The sequence below is a fragment of the Vipera ursinii genome (genome assembly GCF_947247035.1).
Source record: "Vipera ursinii genome assembly, chromosome: 1".
Classification (NCBI taxonomy): Eukaryota; Metazoa; Chordata; class Lepidosauria; order Squamata; family Viperidae; genus Vipera; species Vipera ursinii.
The window spans coordinates 277,007,272-277,027,146 of record NC_139512.1 but is presented as its reverse complement, the minus strand read 5'-3'; the positions used below and the strand labels follow the sequence as shown (position 1 = coordinate 277,027,146).

Sequence of the window (19,875 nt, the reverse complement as noted above, 5' to 3'; positions counted from 1 at the left end):
GCTTTCTATGGTATGAATCTAGACTTTAAATCTGTAAAGCACAGTTTTTATTCTATTTTATGTTTTAAAATACAATGGAAAGATACCTGCACACATACAGACACACAAACACCAGTCAACTTGCTATTTTAACATTAAAGAAAATACATAGGTTTAGAAGTACAGATGAGCTAATTTATGGTTATGTGTATCTCATATCTTCTTATAAAATAAAAAAAATCTGTTTTGCAAAATCGAAGGACATTCTATCAGCACAAGTGGAAGTGCAGGATGAAACAAAAATCACCTGCATGTTTTAAGGAACTAGAAATAGCATACTTTTTTTAAAAAAAATCCTGTTTTCTATACTTTTACGAGCATCACCCAGTTACTCCCTAAGAGATGAGCAAAGTGTCCAATTGTTACTTGTACACAGAATATGAAAAGACCTTTTTGTTTATTTTTTCTTCCTAAGGCGCACACGCACGCACACACACACCCCTATCCTATAAAAAGATTCACCTATGACTGAAAATAAATTTATTCCAGGTTTGTGAGGAGTTATTTTGCGAATCATTTTTGGGCCCTTAACTATTCAAGTGATGTATTATAATGTAAGTCAGTTTAATCAAGGCAATATCTATTCCATATAACATAGATGAGAAATTCAGCTTTCGTACTAAACTTTCACCTAAAGTTGACATTCTGGTGACCTTTATATTCTTCCATGTTTGCCATTAAATGACAAGATATATATCTCAAACAAGTTACACATAACAGAGAGACAACAGATTTCCAACTAATTAGACTTCACTAGCTCTCTCCAGGATCTCATTGTATCCTGCAGAAATGAATGCCAAGTCATGGCTGCAGAAATCAATTTTAACAAATGAACAGAAGTTAAAAGCAAATTAGTTCTTCTGTTTTACTCAGCACACTAACAATTTTGGTTTAATTCCTGAAATTAGAAAATATGCTGCATGTAGACAGGAGTCACTGGGAAGACATATGCCTAACCCCACACTACGTTTTACTCTGACAGATTGATTTTCTAGGCACAGAGAAATCAACAAAAACTGTGGTTAAATTGTGGGAAATGGCATATTAAAAAACAAATGTGCTTCCCTCCCCCCCAAAATCTAAGAAGAATGCCACAGTCTCTCTATGATTAGCAACTATAAAACCTGATTATTATATTTCTTATAGACCATGATTAATACAAAATCAATATTACACTGAAACACGACAGTTCAGGCTCTATATCTAGTGCAGTTAGCCATCCCAAGGCAGTATGTTGCTTCTTGATCTAGTCCCCAGCACTTCCTAACCCTAGATATAAACAATATCTATTTATTCACAATGCAAGTACCCCTAGTGAGTAACCAGCCATCATTTTAACCTATCCTCATTCTCAGCCTTCCTTACCAAATTCCTCATAACTTTGTCCCTCTAAATTAAATTCATAATCCTTACCATTTAGCCCAATTTCAGACTGAGGTTCTCAAGTATTATAAGCTGTTATGCATCTCATACCTTTCCAAGTGCAGGGCATGATTCTCACAACAATAGACACAGACCAGTCTCTTTAATAAGAATGGCAGAATATCCTAGATAGAGATCACACTTTGCCACTTTCCTAGAAGTCTGAAAATTCAAAGGTGCTTTAAAAGATCATTCAGCTTCTCCAGAAGGATTGGATAAGGTGTTATTATCAATTAGGTATAACTGCCCACTTGGCTTTTGTTTCCTACTAAGAAAACATACAACATATAACTTCACCAGAGCTATCCATGGTTCTGGACTACAATTTGACATACTTATTTTGATTGCCTTCTGTTTATTTGACTCAACCTTGTTCATCCACATCTGACACTTCCTTTCTAAATGTGGCTCTTCCCAAGAATTTTTTAAGCAGTCCAAGCAACCATGGTTTTTGTTCGCTTTTTGCCTTTAAAAAGGAAGCAGAAGCAAGCTGCGATTTTAACAGAAGCAGCAGCAAGGGTGTGAGCCCAAAGGTTCAGATATAAGAAGCAAGTTAAAATCTGACAAATGGAAAAAGAAGCTTCTCAGAACTATATGAAAATTGCCCGCTGGCGGTGTGCTGTCCTTTGGCCATTTCTGCAATCTCAAATGTCATGTTGTACAGTTACAATTCATTCTTATTAATAAAATGTGTTTGCATCATGGACAATCTGCCATCCGAAGCAACCATCATCTTATATATATAATAAAGATCACCACCTTCCACTTGCCAGCTTTGTCAATACGCAACAATGAGCTTCAGTTTCTTCCCTTCTTCTGCGTCTCAAGTTTTAAACAAACTAGAATTCTGCTCAGGCAAAAATGTCTGATATGCCTGAGAGGAAAGGAGAAGGTGTGCATATTACATAGTGAAGAAGCAATGCTTCCCATTATGTCTGGGCAGGGTCTATAGTCCTATATAAACTAAAAGCTCTAAACCAGGAGTGTCCAAACTGCCAGCCCATAGGCTGGATGCGTCAAGCTGAAACCGCGCCCACCCCATTGCCGGCAATGGGGGGGAAATCGCGATACATCGCAACATGTCAAGTGACATTGCAAGTTTGACACCCCTGCTCTAAACCAACCATATATATAAATCACATCTACTTATATAACCATGATGTCAACGCTGTTAACATTGCATGTTCTTACTTTGACAAAAGATGGAAATGCAGCCGTTTTTCTCTATTGCTTTTAGAGTTAGTTGATGCTGGGAGGGGGAATGTGGATGAGAGTCCAGCTAGTCATAACAATAATAACTCAGCCGTGGGAATCCAAGGTCATTGGGCCCAGAGTTGATAAGAGTTTTGGCGGGCTAGAGAGCTGGGGAGAAAGCCCACGCTTGAAGCTAATTGGGAAATGTGATTTATGACTGTTTATTGGAGGAGGGAATTGTGCTTTGATACTTTTCATACAGGGGAGGGGAATTTAGTTTTTGGTTTCGACTATGTAGTGCAATACGTTATTTCTCTAATAAAAGATTCTTTAAGGTAAACAATGCCTTGAAGTTCTTTTGAAGAGTTTCATCTGTCGGAACCATGACACACATAATCATATTTATTCTAGTTTTCCATCTAGCTATCCTTGAGATTTGCTATAATATCAACTTGCAGAATTCCTAGGAATTCCAGTCTGAACACATCTGAATGTTGAACATATGCCTATTGCCATAAAAATAAAATTCCATTACTTAAAACCCAACCAGGTTTCATTCATGTTGCCTCTTCTTTTAACATACTTTTCAGTAATTCAAGTAACAGCTTCTTATCCCATTTACAGTGGACATTTCCTTTGCACTTTTAGTTAACTATAGTTCAATGTGTTGCAAACCTTCGTGATACGTTAAAGAAGCCAACTCCAGAAAATAGGTTTTCAACTTAAGTTGTTTTAAATAATTACTCTAATGTTAAACGTAGTTTAACTTTTCAACCAGCCCTCTTGGAAAAAAAAAAGAAAGTTATAACACCTAAAAATATAGGAGTAGAACCCATTTAATTGTACTTGACTTCGTATGTAGGGATAACTCTTAATGGGCGAACACAGCCAAAGAAAACCATCAACCCATGTAACTATCCTAACGGCATTCCAAGTGCTGTCCTTTATCCACCTTGTGTTTTTTGATGGTAGTGTTCTACTTCCTAGATTGAACGTTAGCAGTTGAGAGTTTACTCACCTCACTGTTGTGGCCTCTTAAATTAAAGTTGATTCGTTGGGGTGTGTTTCTGTCCTTTCTGCAGTGGCTGGAAGTGAAGGTAACGCCTACTACTCCTCTGCCATTTCCTGTGGCCAGCCAGCCTTCCTCGTAATATCGCCTCCGGCATACAGGTTTCTCCTTTTCACTTTTTGGAACCCTGCCTTTCCATGAGAGGCAGAGGATGTTGGAATCGCTGAAGAGAACAGGCCCATGTTCCACTGCTGCGTACATGCTTTGTTGTATTTTTTTCCCTTTTGACGTTAAGAAAGTACTATGTCTAGTGCAGCAAATATAAATAGATCTCTTTGTAGTTGTAGTTTCTACTGATAGGACCAAATGTTTTAAGACAGATCAGAATTGGGACGTGAGGGCGGTGTGTGTGTGTGTGTGTGTGTGTGTGTGAAGCAGAAGAGAAGATCAGTTTTTATAAATATCCACCAAATGCATAGTGAAAAATTTCCTTATAAAATATGATGACAGTTGGCTAAGAAAATGTAACACTTAAAAAAATGAAAATCAGTCAGGCTCATCTTGATTCGGAGTCAGTGGAGTGAGGGGGTACACTTGTCCTTTGGAGAAACAGCTACCGCAGCAGAGGAGCTCAAAGAAATGGCGAGCCGTCTTTTTGCTCAATTGGACAGAACCACCATGCGGCCTGAGATTTCCAGTATAGCATCACACAATTCCAGAGACAAAAGTTTGCAGAAGTGTAGGTTTTCAAGTAACTTAAGGCTTTAAAAAGATTTCCTCCAGTCGGACTTGCAAACATGGTGCGTATTCATTTATCTTTCCCCAAATCCACCCTCTGGCATGTTATTCCCACCAGACCAAAACATCTGCTGCTAAAGCTGAGAAAGATTGCATAAAGGGGAGAGAAAAGGCACACAGACTGTGCAAGACCACAAGCCAGAATTCGGTGCAGCTAGCAATGTGCCAGGCCAGATGGAAAAGCCCTTTCTAAACTCAGCTGCTCACCGTTCCGCCCAGACCGTTCGCAATCCGAAGGAAGTCCCATTTCTTTGGCAGCCGGTGGCATTCCTGCCACCTTCGCAGGTGACCCAATTTATTAAGCTGCCTTGCCTGCTTTCTCACAAATTGTTGCCGCGCACAGGCATAAAAGCAAAGGTGTCTTTTCATTTAGCAGGTGTTTTCTTTTAAAACTTTTTTAAACCTTTCTAAAGGTTTTAAAGCAAGAAAGTTGGCCTGGGTGACTTATGAAGCCTTCTCCAAGACAGAGGGCTGTTGACTTTCTCCTTTTGATGGAAAGTCTATATCCTCAATGCTAAAACACGAATCAGAATTAAAAGCAGATTGTTTAGTTTACTGATCGTGTGTTAAAAAAAAAAGAAGGCAAAATGGCCAGTTCAGAATAAATGTTGGGCTAATAAAAAAAAACCTTCTCCACGTTGCTTCGTTGGTTCTTCAACAGGCTCCTTCCTTATTGGGCTTCCTTGGGGCTCAAATGCATCATTCTAACCAATGCATTTGTGGCAGTGGAGTGTATTTTTAAAGTGTTCCAAAAGCTTTGAGTAATGTTGATGATCAAATATTTATTTGTATTTGTACCATGTTAGCAAGGAACAGATAAGGAAAACTAGCATGCTCCATTGTCAAATTTAATACAAGCATGAAAACCGAAGGTCAACCTTGAGAGTCTTCCCACTGCCCCTTAGCTTGTTCTTCTTTAATCATTACTGTAAAATTATCTGTCGCTTCTTAATTGGCAAACGTATTAAATCCAAGTGACTCCAATTCTAATACAGCAAAAGACGTGATAATTTCACATAATTCCTCCTCTGGGAATGACAATATCACTCTATTTGCTGCTCAAACTTTATCACTTTCTTAGGTGTTCTGGTGCCATTAACTCTCTTCAGAGACTGTTTAGCTCTGTTTACTTTTTGCAATTCTTTTCTTCACTTGCTGCAGATCATTTGGGAGGCTGACCACTAGCAGCAGATGGTACTTCATGGATTTTTGGTCCTCATGCTGTCAGGTTGCTATGCTGGTGCTTGCGATCACTTTCATAAATCGCAAAAATGTTGACGTTTGCAACAACCAATTTGAATGGTTGCAGCAATAGGTTTGTAGGTGTGTATAAGGACCCACACAGAGACACATATGTTATTATAATCACACCTTCAAATTGGTAACTGGACTAGATCTGGCTTCACCATTTAACTATGGCAGTTGTCATTTCTCACTCAAGGTCTGGATTCTCTGGATGCTTTCAATTCTGTAAAATAAAATAAATAAATAAATTACATGCCTGTCAAAATATCAGGGGACAATGCCAATCGAGTAAGTCCTCGATTAGTCATATTCACAGGTCTAAATTTAGGATTTTTGTGACTCCAATATTTCATGCTGATTTCAAAAAATAGCAAACACACTTAACAAAAAAAGAGCATAAATTTGGTTTTTTTGGATAAGGAAAGATGGATGGAGTATGATTAAATAGTGAAGGCAGTGAAATATAACTAGCTTTCAGATAATTTTTAGGCAAAAAACATGCAACATTTAAGAAAGGTCAAAAGTTCCTATTTTTGTCTTTTCTCCCCATCCTTCCAAAATACATTTGAGGAATTGCTAACATAAAATTCATCATTAGCTCCCCAAATATTAAAATCATTTCCATATTATTTGAATTTAAGCATAATATTGGAAAATCGAGTAAACTATTCTTTAGATACAGTCATGGCCGAAATTGTTGGCACCCCAGAAATTTTTTCCAGAAAATCAAGTATTTCTCACAGAAAAGTATTGCAGGAACACATGTTTTGCTATACACAGGTTTATTCCCTTTGTGTGTATTGGAACACAACAAAAAAGGGAGGAAAAAAAGCAAATTGGACATAATGTCAAACAAAACTCCAAAAATGGGCCGGACAAAATTATTGGCACCCTTAACTTAATATTTGGTTGCACAACCTTTGGAAAAAATAACTGAAATCAGTCGCTTCCTATAACCATCAATAAGCTTCTTACACTTCTCACCCGGAATTTTGGACCACTCTTCCTTTGCAAACTGCTCCAGGTCTCTCTTATTGGAAGGGCACCTTTTCCCAACAGCAATTTTAAGATGTCTCCACAGGTGTTCAATGGGATTCAGATCTGGACTCATTGCTGGCCACTTCAGAACTCTCCAGCGCTTTCTTGCCATCCATTTCTGGGTGCTTTTTGACATATGTTTGGGGTCATTGTCCTGCTGGAAGACCCAAGATCTCGGATGCAAACCCAGCTTTCTGACACTGGGCTCTACAGTGCAACCCAAAATCCTTTGGTAATCCTCAGATTTCATGATGCCTTGCACACATTCAAGGCACCCAGTGCCAGAGGCAGCAAAACAACCCCAAAACATCATTGAACCTCCACCATATTTCACTGTAGGTACTGTGTTCTTTTCTTTGTAGGCTTCATTTCATTTTCGGTAAACAGTAGAATGATGTGCTTTACCAAAAAGCTCTAGCTTGGTCTCATATGTCCACAAGACGTTTTCCCAGAAGGATTTTAGCTTACTCAAGTACATTTTGGCAAACTGTAATCTTGCTTTTTTATGTCTCTGTGTCAGCAGTGGGGTCCTCCTGGGTCTCCTGCCATAGCATTTCATTTCATTTAAATGTCGATGAATAGTTTGCGCTGACACTGATGCTCCCTGAGCCTGCAGGACAGCTTGCATTCCTTTGGAACTTGTTTGGGGCTGCTTATCCACCATCCGGACTATCCTGCATTGCAACCTTTCATCAATTTTTCTCTTCTGTCCACGACCAGGGAGATTCGCTACAGTGCCATGGGTTGCAAACTTCTTGATAATGTTGTGTACTGTGGACAAAGGCAAATCTAGATCTCTGGAGATGGACTTGTAACCTTGAGATTGTTGATATTTGTCCACAATTTTGGTTCTCAAGTTCTCAGACAGTTCTCTTCTCCTCTTTCTGTTGTCCATGCTTAGCGTGGCACACACAGACACACAATGCAAAGACTAAGTGAACTTCTGTCCTTTTTATCTGCTTTCAGGTGTGATTTTTATATTGCCCACACCTGTTACTTGCCCCAGGTGAGTTTAAAGGAGCATCACATGCTTGAAACAATCTTGTTTACCCACAATTTTGAAAGGGTGCCAATAATTTTGTCCGGCCCATTTTTGGAGTTTTGTTTGACATTATGTCCAATTTGCTTTTTTTCCTCCCTTTTTTGTTGTGTTCCAATACACACAAAGGGAATTAACCTGTGTATAGCAAAACATGTGTTCCTGCAATACTTTTCTGTGAGAAATACTTGATTTTCTGGAAAAATTTCTGGGGTGCCAACAATTTCAGCCATGACTGTACAATATTAGTAGCTTACACTACTCAGTTTTTATTACAGCAAATACATTGGCTGAAATGTGCTTGGTATTAGAGCAGGGGTCGCCAACCCCGGGTCCATGGACCGGTACCTGGCTGCAGCATGCCAGCAATCGGTCTGCACAAACAAGCAAAGCCTCATCCAGGTCTGATGGAGAAGTGGACCATTTTCATAACAAATCAAAGATATATGATTGGGCAAGGTAAACACCCAGTGGGTGTGGGTTAAGGAAAACTATTGTTAACTAGGCAACCACCAGACCTGGTTTTGCTTCTTCAGTTCCAAATCAACAAAGTTTATCTTTAATGGCACTTGCAGATTCCTTGATTTTGAGTTTGCTAGCCAGATGGTTGACAGACAGCACAATTCAGAAAAGGAAGACAGCTTGACAGAGTGCTACAATTACAAGAAGCTCATGGCATTCATGTTTTCCCCGTTTGTTTTTCTCCCTAGGCTAAAGGCAAGCCCACAATACAAAAGTATTGAAGTGGTATCAAAGTTGTGATAAGGAACACCAGTGTGAATGAGGAAAGAGGGGGATCAAGACAGTTAAGAAACTGTAAAAAGCTTAATATAGAGATGTCTGTATAGCTAAGGCCACTGTAGTTATTAGAAATAAACACAAACAATTTACCTAAAAATACTGTACCAAATAAACTTCCCTATAATTTAGAAGAACTGTGTACAAATCTGGAAAACCCCTGTCCCTTATCCCCAACACACATACATGTGCACCTAGCAGACTAATGGTGCAAGAAACTGTGAGAGATAGTTCCAGTAAAGTGAGAAAGAAACAGATAAAACTAATCCACTGCAATAATCACATGTTCAGTGGTCCTACCACTCAAAGTGTTGTTCCTTGCATCTATTATAAATATGGTTTTCATTTTACAGCAATAACACTTTTATGGGGAAGGAACAAATCCAAGGTTCTAGATTCAGGCAATTCCTTTTTTTTGAAGCATCACTAAGAGCTGGTTGCTAATTCCTTGGTCCTGTATCAAAACCAACTGGCACAGCACCAGAACCAGGTGACAAAGGAACCAATCAAACCAGATGGTGAACCACCTAGCTCAGACATGTCAAACACAAGGCCCGGGGGCCGGATCCAGCCCGTGAAGTGGTTTTATGTGGCCCGCGAAGCTTTCCTGGAAACAGTGAGGGAACAGCCCCCACTGCCTTGGCCCTGGCCCAGGCCCAGAGACCCTCCTTCTGCCAGAGACCCTCAGATCTGTCCCACTCCTGCCCAGGCCCCCACAGGCACCCTTGATGAGAACAATGTAGAGCTGGCCATGCCCACCCAGTAGGCCATACGCACTCTAGCCATGCCCACCCAGTAGGTCACGCCCACCCTGGCCATACCCACCCGGCCCCTTGAGGGCAACCGCAATGCTGATGTGGCCCTCAGTGAAATTGAGTTTGACACCCCTGACCTAGCTCAACTGATGGATCATAGCTAGCTTCCACTGACTGTCACACCATTTCTATCTGGAATTGTAGCAACAATGGTGGCAAAAGCAATTTCAATCACCATTTTATGATCCCCTTCATTCTTTGCCTGACAAGTATGGTGGAAGCCCAGAGAGGCTTATGATCTTTGTAATTCAATACAAATTGTATCTCCTGGAAACTCTTGACCCAGAAGATAGAGACTATCAATCATTGGATTTTCCAGACAGAGGCAGATCCTAAAAAATTCAAAAGAAATTCATGTGCCCTGCCTTCTACAACAATTCCACTTGTCGTATCCCCCTTTTCCTTCCTTAATAGCTTTTAGCAGGATCCAGAAATATAGCGTTAATCCTTAGTCCTGAAATATGAGCGTATATCTCATTGTTCAGTCAACTCTTATTTTGCTTTAACTCCTTCTGTCAATGTATATTATACAGCGGCCCCCAAATTCTTATTTACTGATATTTTATATTTCCCCAGGCAGCTTGCATGATTGCCAAGTTTATATGCTGCAAAGCTTGCACATCAATAACTCTGACTCTGTTAAAATAGCAATGTTACTTGGAGTTGCACTTTTGAAACACTGTAATCAGGTATACACCTAGGTACTGATTTTGGAAGGACGCCCGCTTTCTTACTAAGAATTTTAGTATACCTCTTTGGGTACTGCATTATAAACCATTATATGTGAAGCATTATATGCTGCAGATTCATAAAAGAATTATTCTAGTACATAAAGTAACAGTAAAGTTACCTAAAATTTTGAAGGCGGCTAATAACATAAAATGGCACGTGGCAATGTAACTATACTGTAATTTCCTTAAGACTTTAAAAAGTCTTAAATCTTTCTCAACCCACTTAAAATGTCTCTCTATATAGAGAGACATTTTAAGTGGGTTGAGAAAGATTTAAGACTTTTTAAAGTCTTAAGGAAGGCTTTCCAGGTGCCTTATATTGCAATTCCCTTAAATCTCAGCCAGGCGGCCCTTGGGATTTATGTGAACCAAAATAAAAGCTGTGTCTGCATTGTATTAGTACTTCCCACTACTAGTATATTCTTTCCAAAAGCTAAGGAAAAAAAATCCACATAAACAGGGAGGCTCTAGTGATATCCAGGAGAGAATGTATGTGATATTAATGTTAACTACTTTCATGTATTGTGCCCTATTCCATGCTCAGTTACACACAAATGCAAACTAGAAATTACCCTGGAGTCAAAAGATTCACAACAATAATATGCAGGTGCCTTATTCTTATTAATTTCTCAAAAGGTAATTGTTTCTTAAGAACATCTTACTGTTTATTCAAGACATTATTCAGTGTTTGCACTTGAGATCTCATTTGTTAATAATTTGTTATAAACACCCAGAAATTATTGAGAGTTGAGCAGCAAACAAGTTTAATAAATTGTTATTATAAATTGGCATTATTAAAGTTCAAGGATGCAAATCCCACTACCCTTAATATACAACATTGGATGAATATATAGTAGCGTTCTAGGTTGCAATTCTAGAGCCACACATTTAAGCACTGACCTCTATGGGATTTACTTCAGAATAGATATGTATATGATTATATTGATAGAAAATAAATGTTGGTTTAACTGAAGAGACTATTTTCCACATTATAGAAGTAACAGAAGTGGTTGCTACTTATCTTCTATTGAATTTAAAAAAGAAAAAGAAACAAAGGCAGACTCATAAGAAACTGGACAAAAAATCCACACAGTTTTTCCATTTTGAAAATAATGGATTATATTACAAAGTTGAATTGAGTTTTAATGTTGGTTTTAATATGGTGGTCAGACTGGGTTTTTTTATTGTTCTTCCTATTTTAGTTGCTGTGAACTGCCCAGAGTCACATACTTGGATAGCTATACAAATGGAATCAATGGATGGATGGATGGGTGGGTGGATGGATGGATGGATGGATGGATGGATGTAGATAGACAGACAGACAGACAGACAGATTTCAAAATGGTTCAAAAGCCGTAAGACCTTTATAGTTTTTATAAAAACTAAATCTTATATGGTGTTTTATATCCTTATGTGACTATTGGCCCAATATGTCCTGCTCGATACCAATTTATCCCTCACTGAAAACACTGTGAGGAATCATCTGTAGGTTTTTCATGTACTGCTATCATATTGATTACATCCAACATACATATTCTCTCACATGCTCTTTTCATCTAAATCCAGGAAAAATAATTAATTCTAAACTACTATCTAATGATCAGCAGCTGGTTCTCCAAATTAGCTAGAAAGCAGGTACAAAAATAAGGATTTAATTTTTCTTAAGTGAAATGTCCACTCTTGGTGTGCAAGCTAAAGTTTCAGCACTGGCCTGATAAATTTAGTACGCCAACCGCATCCATTCCTAGAGGTTCAGAACTAGCCATAATAGTGCACTTTCCGTTGGTATTCTGTAACATGCGCTATACAGTATAGCATTTGAAAATGTTTAGAAACCTCAGGGGCTCCAGTTGCACTTATATTATTGATTGATATCAATTCTAGAGCTAACCCTTCTGCTTCGGTGGATACTGTTCAGGTCTTCCAGGTTTGGCTTATGATCACTGTCTCAAAAACTCAAAGCCCTGGAAAGCAGCCACACTTAATTCACTTTCTACCAAAACTGAGGCACAACCAATTCTTTGGAATACACAGAGACCCAGTGAATTGAAAGTAACAGCAATATTTTACTGGCTGCAATATACATTTGCTCTTTTTTACATGCACACACACATGCGCGCGCACGCACGCACACACACACACACACACACTCATCCACACTTACCTACAACCTTCTCAACTAGGCTGGCAGGCACTAGCCAGAGGGATGGAAGTCTCCAAGTCTGGATTCAAAAAAAGACTCAAAGAATGGGCAGGCTTCCAGGCCCCTTTTATTCCCCCAAAGTCCTTGCTTTGATTATTCACAAGATTGGCAGGTACTCTTGCCTTGTTGGTTTTCAAGTCTGGTAGATGTTCATGGGATTTGGGGATGGTTTTCCCAAGTGTTAGGGTCAACTTCTTTTGTCTGGTTCAAGTGACATTTTTTCCTGTGTTTCCTTAACAACTTAGCTCCTTCTTATTTATTTATCTCCTGAAGGGATCTTTTAGACAAGATTCCTGGCTTTTTGTCCTCACCTGCTTATATGTCTGCTTCATTTTTAATTATGGCAGCTTCAGCTTTCACTGTACCTACCTATTTATGCTAGTTCAAGGTGAAGACAGGATGGGATAGCTTTGAAATTCTTCAGACCTGCTCATATTTATAAAATGCCGTGACATAGGTTTCGAAGAAATTTTGTACCATATAGTTAGTCATCAAAATTTCTTCATAACTTAGATCAAAGATTTTTTAAAAAATGAGCGTATCTGAATAATTTCAGTTATCCCATGCTGTCCTACGTCAAGCTACCTTTCATTATTTTCAAAGACCAGTTTGTAAGTGGTTGTTGCCTGTTTTGGTCTCCAAGGAACTCACATATGAGAGTTGAAGGTAGCAAGGACCTAAAACCAGAAAAGATTGTTATTTAAAAAAAAGTGTGTGTGTGTGTGTGTGTGTGTGTGTGTGTGTGTGTGATGTAGATGCCCTTCAAATCCTTGTCTATAAAATGAGTGGCAGGATGTTCATTCACATATAAGGGTAGAAGAAATAAACATAAGCTTTAAACTGAAGCTAATTTTCATTATTGTGGGTTCTTGCAGCCAGTGAACTTATTCTGTGGCTCCTGTGTCCCTGCTCCAGATCCAGCAGCCATAATGGCAGCAGCAATTACACTTCTTGTCTGACAAACATGATGTGTTTACCACTTTCTTTGCTCAATGTGATGTGAACATATCACAAATACCTGAGGATATTCCTATGTCATGCAGGATTTATAATTGGCCTCGATAGAGGAAGCGGCAGAACTGACAATCCCTCCTCTGCCGCAGAACAGCTCAAACCTGGATAACCATGCCAATTTCTTCTAATTTTGACGATCTCATCAAACGTGTGACAGACAACTGCAAAATGTGTCACCTACAACAGGTTAAGTACTTTGCATGAGAATATTTTCTAGACTTGCAGTTGCTAGCTAAAGATGCCGGCTGGATTTTTTTTAAAAAAAGATTAACTGACTACTTTAAAGAGGAGATATTAAATGAAACAGGACCTCAGAGACTGCATTAATCCAATTCTACTTGGGGATCAATGGAAGACTCAAAGAACTGTGGTAAAGTACATGCGAGAGAGGAAATGCTGCTATTATAATTAATTTCTTCTTCTTCCTGCCCATTCAGTAGAAGCTTCAAATATTGAATTTATGCAGCTGGGAGTCCCATTTTCCTGCTCATTTCAGCATACATGGGATTCCCATCTTAGAATGCTGATTGTGGTGATTTGTTTAGGAAGGAAAGGAGAGGAGATTCTGCTTTTAATTCTGACTGCATCATAAACCTGGGACAGATTCCTGGAAAATGCTGCGTCAGAAGCAGAATTAGTTAGCCTAAAAAAATTCTTGATGACGACTTGCAGAGAGCACCATCCAATTATCTATGTCCCCAAACAGTGCTCCTACTTTTTTTTTGCTAAAAAGGTTTCCTACCATCTTCTCAGAATCACCTCGAACTGTGAAATGGGTGACAAACAAATGTAATAACAACAATAGTAATAGTAATAATAGTAATAGTAATAATAAACCTATCTTTAACCAGTAGTACAGAATCCATTGTTATATGTTCCTGAGTTCTGTAACTCTTAGGGATCACTAAATCTTCCCCTCATTTCTGCACTGTCAAAATAGATGCAAAAAGCACCTATTTTCACAAATCTGGATTTCAGAGGAACTTAAATCGGGCTCACATGACAGAGGGTATAGAATAGTTGACTTCCGGTATGGGAAGGTTTGCTGTGCCATCATGTTATTCATCATGTCTGGAATCTCTCCTAAGATTTATGATTTCTACCTTTCATGGCCCTTTTAATAAGTTTTTAATCATATGTTGGGATAAAGTACTGATCTACAGTAGTATGATGATCCTGCTATCTATAGTGCACAGTTTAAGGCAATTATTTAACTTTGTCCATACAGTGCTAAGTTAGAAAAAACGAATTTATGGTCTGCCTGTCTTCAACTAGTGGGTTTACTACATTTCCTCGGGACATGGAACATATCCTGGGGTTTGCTAATTTTAATACGTTTTGTCTCTAATTTTGTTGCATTTTTCAGATTGCTCAGTCACCCTATCAAGAAGGGACTTCTTTAAAAGGAATTTTGACACCCCTACTCAAATAGATTTTAAGTCTAAACTTCTGATTTCTGTATTGTTACAATCCATACCAGAATTTAGAGAGAGCTTGCTCCAGTGTGCATACTTTCTAAACATCTTCTGCTGGCCAAGCAGAAGGATGTTTTTAGAAAGGAACTTTTAGCCATCAAAGATGCATTTCAAAGAGACTGAAAGAGTAGGTTTATCACCTACTAACAACCTCACAGAGGGCCAGCCTCAATGAACACAGAGGTTTTCCCCATCCCAAGACTCTCTCTGATGATTCACACCTGACCCATCACAAGACCCTCATTTGACACACCCACACCTGAAGCCCTTATCAGCAGAAGAGTACTGAAAAAGGTATCTCCTAAATGCAGCTGAAGATGTTACCTAGCCTGGTAATGAAACTTTCAGAAACCGACCCACAAGCTCAGAGAATGAACCTTCACCCTCACATAGATTTTTGGTTTTGTTTTGTTTTAATTTTAAAAACCAACAACATATCCCCAGCCTGTGATGGCAAAATAATATTTCACTTTAAATGTTTGTTCCCTTCATTCTGCCCCTACCCCATCCCCACTCTAACTGATCAAATGCCTACTTAATAAAAGCTCATGTATGGACATCAAAATGGTCTTCAAGGAAATCCCTTATGGGCCCTGTTCCCATTTGCCTAAGAAGAGGGAATATTGCATCACAACAACACAATAGCTTTGTATCCCTCTTCCCTCTAGGGAATTCTGGAACAAGAGCTGGCAGTGGGACATTTCGAAGTACTTGAAACTCTGCAACTTATAATGGCCTCACATTAGAACAAACATCAAGGCCTTTGCTTCTCCCTGCCACATGCATCACTGCACCAAACCTCTAATCAGCAAACTGGTCAGGCTGCTACATCTTCTTTCCTCCCCACAAGTATCTTGGGACATTATTTCTCTGAGCTTTATTACTGTAATTACCTGTCAAGCCCCTGGGTACCATATTACTGATGGTACATCTTTTTCTTAAATGTCTCGTTTCATCCCCAGTTGCAACCTTCCCCATTGCACTTGAGACAGCCCATCCATTATTCACCAAGTTTTCAGAATCCCAAACTACCGGTACCCAATCATCTCGTCTCTCAACCAACAGCCTGTTTGGGGGAAATGCTATTTGAACTACTGGATGCTACAAAGTGCACTGCACATCCCAGACTAAACTGAGTGGCAAGAAGTCCATTATAACATACGAGTGAGAAAAAGATATATGATTTAGACCCTAGGGGTGTTATAAATAGAATGCCCTGGCTGTTTCATTCTGCAGAGGTAGAGCATCTTCATTATCTTCCCCATTATTAAGGCTTCTTGTGCCTGCAATAAAAGCAACAGATCTATCCAAGTCTTGTCCTTGACTCTTCTAATGTTAGCTCCTAAGCTGAGTTTCTAGAGGGAAATTATTGCCACATTCTGAGTGAACCTTCAACACTACATAGACTGAAAACTGACATATTTATATGCAGCATATTCTCAGCCATGAATAGTACTATGCTATTTGTTGAAAATGCAGTTAAAAATTATATGTTGCAGACTATGGATTTTAAATAATGACATGGATAATAAAGCACCATTATTTAGATATCAATCCTGAGGACAAGGAAATATCCTTTCTGCTGATTAATCTTCTAATCAATCCCTCTGGCCTGTATGTCATCATCAAAGATAGCAGGTTTCTTTTTAGTATCACTGCACCATGAGAGCATCTCCATGCAAATACTGAGAATGCCTGGAGAACCTCTAGTAAGCTAAGATGTCCTGGTGATACAGAGAATATTACCTCTAGTATAATTAGCCCTATAATGTTTTGTGGCAATATCCTGTCATTAAATCTTTAAGTATTAAGCAAATCATCTGATTGTATAAGAGAAAATTGTACTGCTATTCCACATTCTCTTACCCTAGTAATAAAGTACCTACTATTTTTAAACCAAATGTTCATAAAATAGGGAACCATCTGTATAAACAATATCTAGTAAGACATTGGTCCATCCAACAAGCATAATAACTTAGAATTTGGGGAACCATATTTCCTAGTGGATAAAAAATGCATTCTGCTTGTCCAAAAAAGAGGAGCTTTCCATCATGAAAATGGTATTTTTTTAAAAAAACAAAACAAAAACAAAACCCACTGGCCCTATTATAGGTAGTTCTTGACTTATAACTGGTTGTTTTACAACTATTGGAATTTATGATGGAAAAAACAAAACAAAACACCATCCTTTCAAATGAATGAGTTTGCTTAATGACTATGGCATTTGCTGAATGACTGTCATGATAAAGGCCAGAAAATTACTTCTGGTCACATGGGTGCCTTGACTTACAACCATAACGACTTACAGTTGGATTTCCAGTCCCAATTATGGTTGTAAGTTGACGACTAGCCATAGCAGCAATTAAGGGAGGCTTTGCACATTTAAAATACAAATAGATTACAAGGATTTTTAATGATAATTTGAATAGGTACTTCACACTTAGAAGATTAAAAGACTTGACCTTATCTGCCCATGATAAACAATTAATGCCACTTTGGGGGGCACTAAAAAAGCAGTTACTTTCCAATCATAAAAGAAGCACTCAGCAGCAGAGTTTTTGATACAACACTCTAAACACAAAACGGTATGAGAAATATTCCAGTCAGAATCTACTGGGAAGCATGTTTCTCTGTTATGCGTTTCAGAAAACTTAAATGAATCACTCAAGACCAGCAAAGGCATTCCAAACTAACCCAGCAGGAAAACCCTATTTATTTTGAAAATACTTCAAGATCTTAAAAAAAAGAAAGGAAAAAAAGAAAAGATACCCTACCCCTTATGCCTGATTTTCAGAAAAATATAGAGGCAAAATGGGGGAACTTTGAATGCATCCAAAAGAAAGAGAACCTTTATATTGTCTTCCCTTCATCAAATTCCTCTAGCTAATTTTTTCAAATTGGGTAAGCCAGAAAGGGGAGAGTGTTTATGAACTTTCCCTTTGATTAATATTTTTGAAAGGAAACAACCTTTATGACCCTATGTTCAGAAAAATAATTATCTTCACTGCCCCCAAACAGCTGGAACCTATAACTAGCATGCTAGCTTCCAGGACATGTTAACTATCAACATTTACTTTGGATGAATCAGCCTAAGGCCCGTGAGGCTTGCTTTGTCTGGATCTAGTGCCATATGATAAAATACATCAAATCCAATTCTTACATTTTAAGCATAAAAGAAGGGTTAAGAATTGCTTTTATGAATAGCTGCTCTGTACTGCTGTTTACAAGATTTATAAATGCCTCACTCCAAAGGCTTAGAAAGGTGACTGTGAATAATTTGTGGTGACAAATGTTATAGCTTGGTTTGTTTTATTGTCCACTGAAATAAACAAATATGAAAAACACCTTCACAATACTGCTTAGACACACAGAACTGATTTTGTTCAAAGCTCCCTGGTTTATTTCTGCAACTACCTTCAGAATCAATAAGGTTTCTTAGATCAAGTTATGATATGAAGGAGATGCAAACCCCTAATAGATATTTAAAATATATGAGAAACTATTTGCATGTGTGTTAAGGTTATCTAGTAACATACCAGGAATTAAATCAGAATGCCTGAGATATGGTACTTTTTCTAAATGACATGCTTAGTTTCATAAATTACTATCACAGGGGACAAGTGATATAACATGCATCGTGACAAACACTGTTGCTTATGCATCTGCATCAGACTGCAAGTACCGGTATGTATGGGTGGCATTTGTTTCATGGCATCATTCTGCATGTAGTTTCATTTTAGTATAATCTTGATTTGTTATTGATGCTCATGATTACACAGACCCATTTCCACATTTTCTTAATAATAAGGTAATCAGTTAATGGAAATATGTTGCATAGAATAGATGGCAAATTTGGTGCTGTTATTTTTCAGATAGCAGATGTGAAAAGTTTACAATGGGAAAAATATTACTTCCAGAAGATAATTTGGTCTTTCAGTGGACTTTGTCTCACACACACTGCTGATTCCCCAAGGCGCTTTTTTTACGAGGCAACTGGACTTTCTTGTTTTTCTTTGAAAACATTTCACTTCTCATCCAAGAAGCTTCTTCAGCTCTGACTGGATGGTGGGGAATGATGCTGATTCTGATAGGATAAGCATTATTTTGCTATATGATAATTGTGATGCTATATGATAATTTTCAGTCTGTTAATTCTCCTGTCTTTGATATAGTGAGGGGAAAAATTATTTGATCCCCTGCTGATTTTGTATGTTTGCCCACTGACAAAGAAATGATCAGTCTATAATTTTAATGGTAGGTTTATTTTAACAGGGAGAGACAGAATAACAACAAAAAAATCCAGAAAAATATATTTCAATAAAGTTATAGATTCAAATATTGTTTTTGTTCCATACAAAACATTATGAATTAGATATGATAATATTATCATGTCATAAACAAAATGAATCACACTTTTTAGTTTTGACCAGTAGTCATAGTGCCTTCAAACTGTGGAGGCTGACTCTTTTTCAATCAACTGTTCTTGAAAAGATTTCATCTTCTATTGGAATCATTCAGGCATTACTGTGGTCCAGATGATGTCAGAACTTTTGCCATCCTCACACTATGAACTTTACAAGGAGCTCAGCCAACAATGTACCACACATAACTATCTAAGATTATTTAGGATTATCGTAGCATAGTATTTGCCTCCCAGTAATTCAACATTTTATTAAGTGGGGGGTACCCCAAAATGTTTTTCAAATAAGCACAAATCTACACCCTAGTAGAATGGTCCAGGGTCATTCTGTTGGATCAGCAAAGAGTTATTGAAGATCCCAACTCATAAACAGTGAAAACTAAATTTGAGAAACTCTTTTAAGTATTATAACCTTGCAAGTTCTGATTAATCATTGGTAGAATAGACAGGTGGTCATAATGTTGGGGGGGAGCAAAGTTTCATGATAAATCTGAAATAAAGCTCCATTGTTTGCAATAATCACAGAAATACTAAGGCCTGGCCTCTAGATAATGACTGGCTTAGCTGTTTTTCCATCTTAATCTTGCACTTTATTCTCTTTAGAAATCGTGGTAGAATGTATATTAGATTGAGTA

The 19,875-nt window shown here is 38.1% G+C and overlaps 1 protein-coding gene across 1 annotated transcript in view; it reads right to left on the bottom strand.

The window, feature by feature from the left end:
• The window catches only part of TULP4 (TUB like protein 4), an 85,421-nt gene that overhangs the window by 43,131 nt on the left and 22,415 nt on the right, over nucleotides 1-19,875 (bottom strand). The window contains exon 2 of the mRNA XM_083371172.1: nucleotides 3,674-5,930. Coding sequence (XP_083227298.1) covers nucleotides 3,674-3,925 — 252 coding nt within the window. The 5' untranslated portion in view covers nucleotides 3,926-5,930. The remainder of the gene's footprint in view (nucleotides 1-3,673; nucleotides 5,931-19,875) is intronic.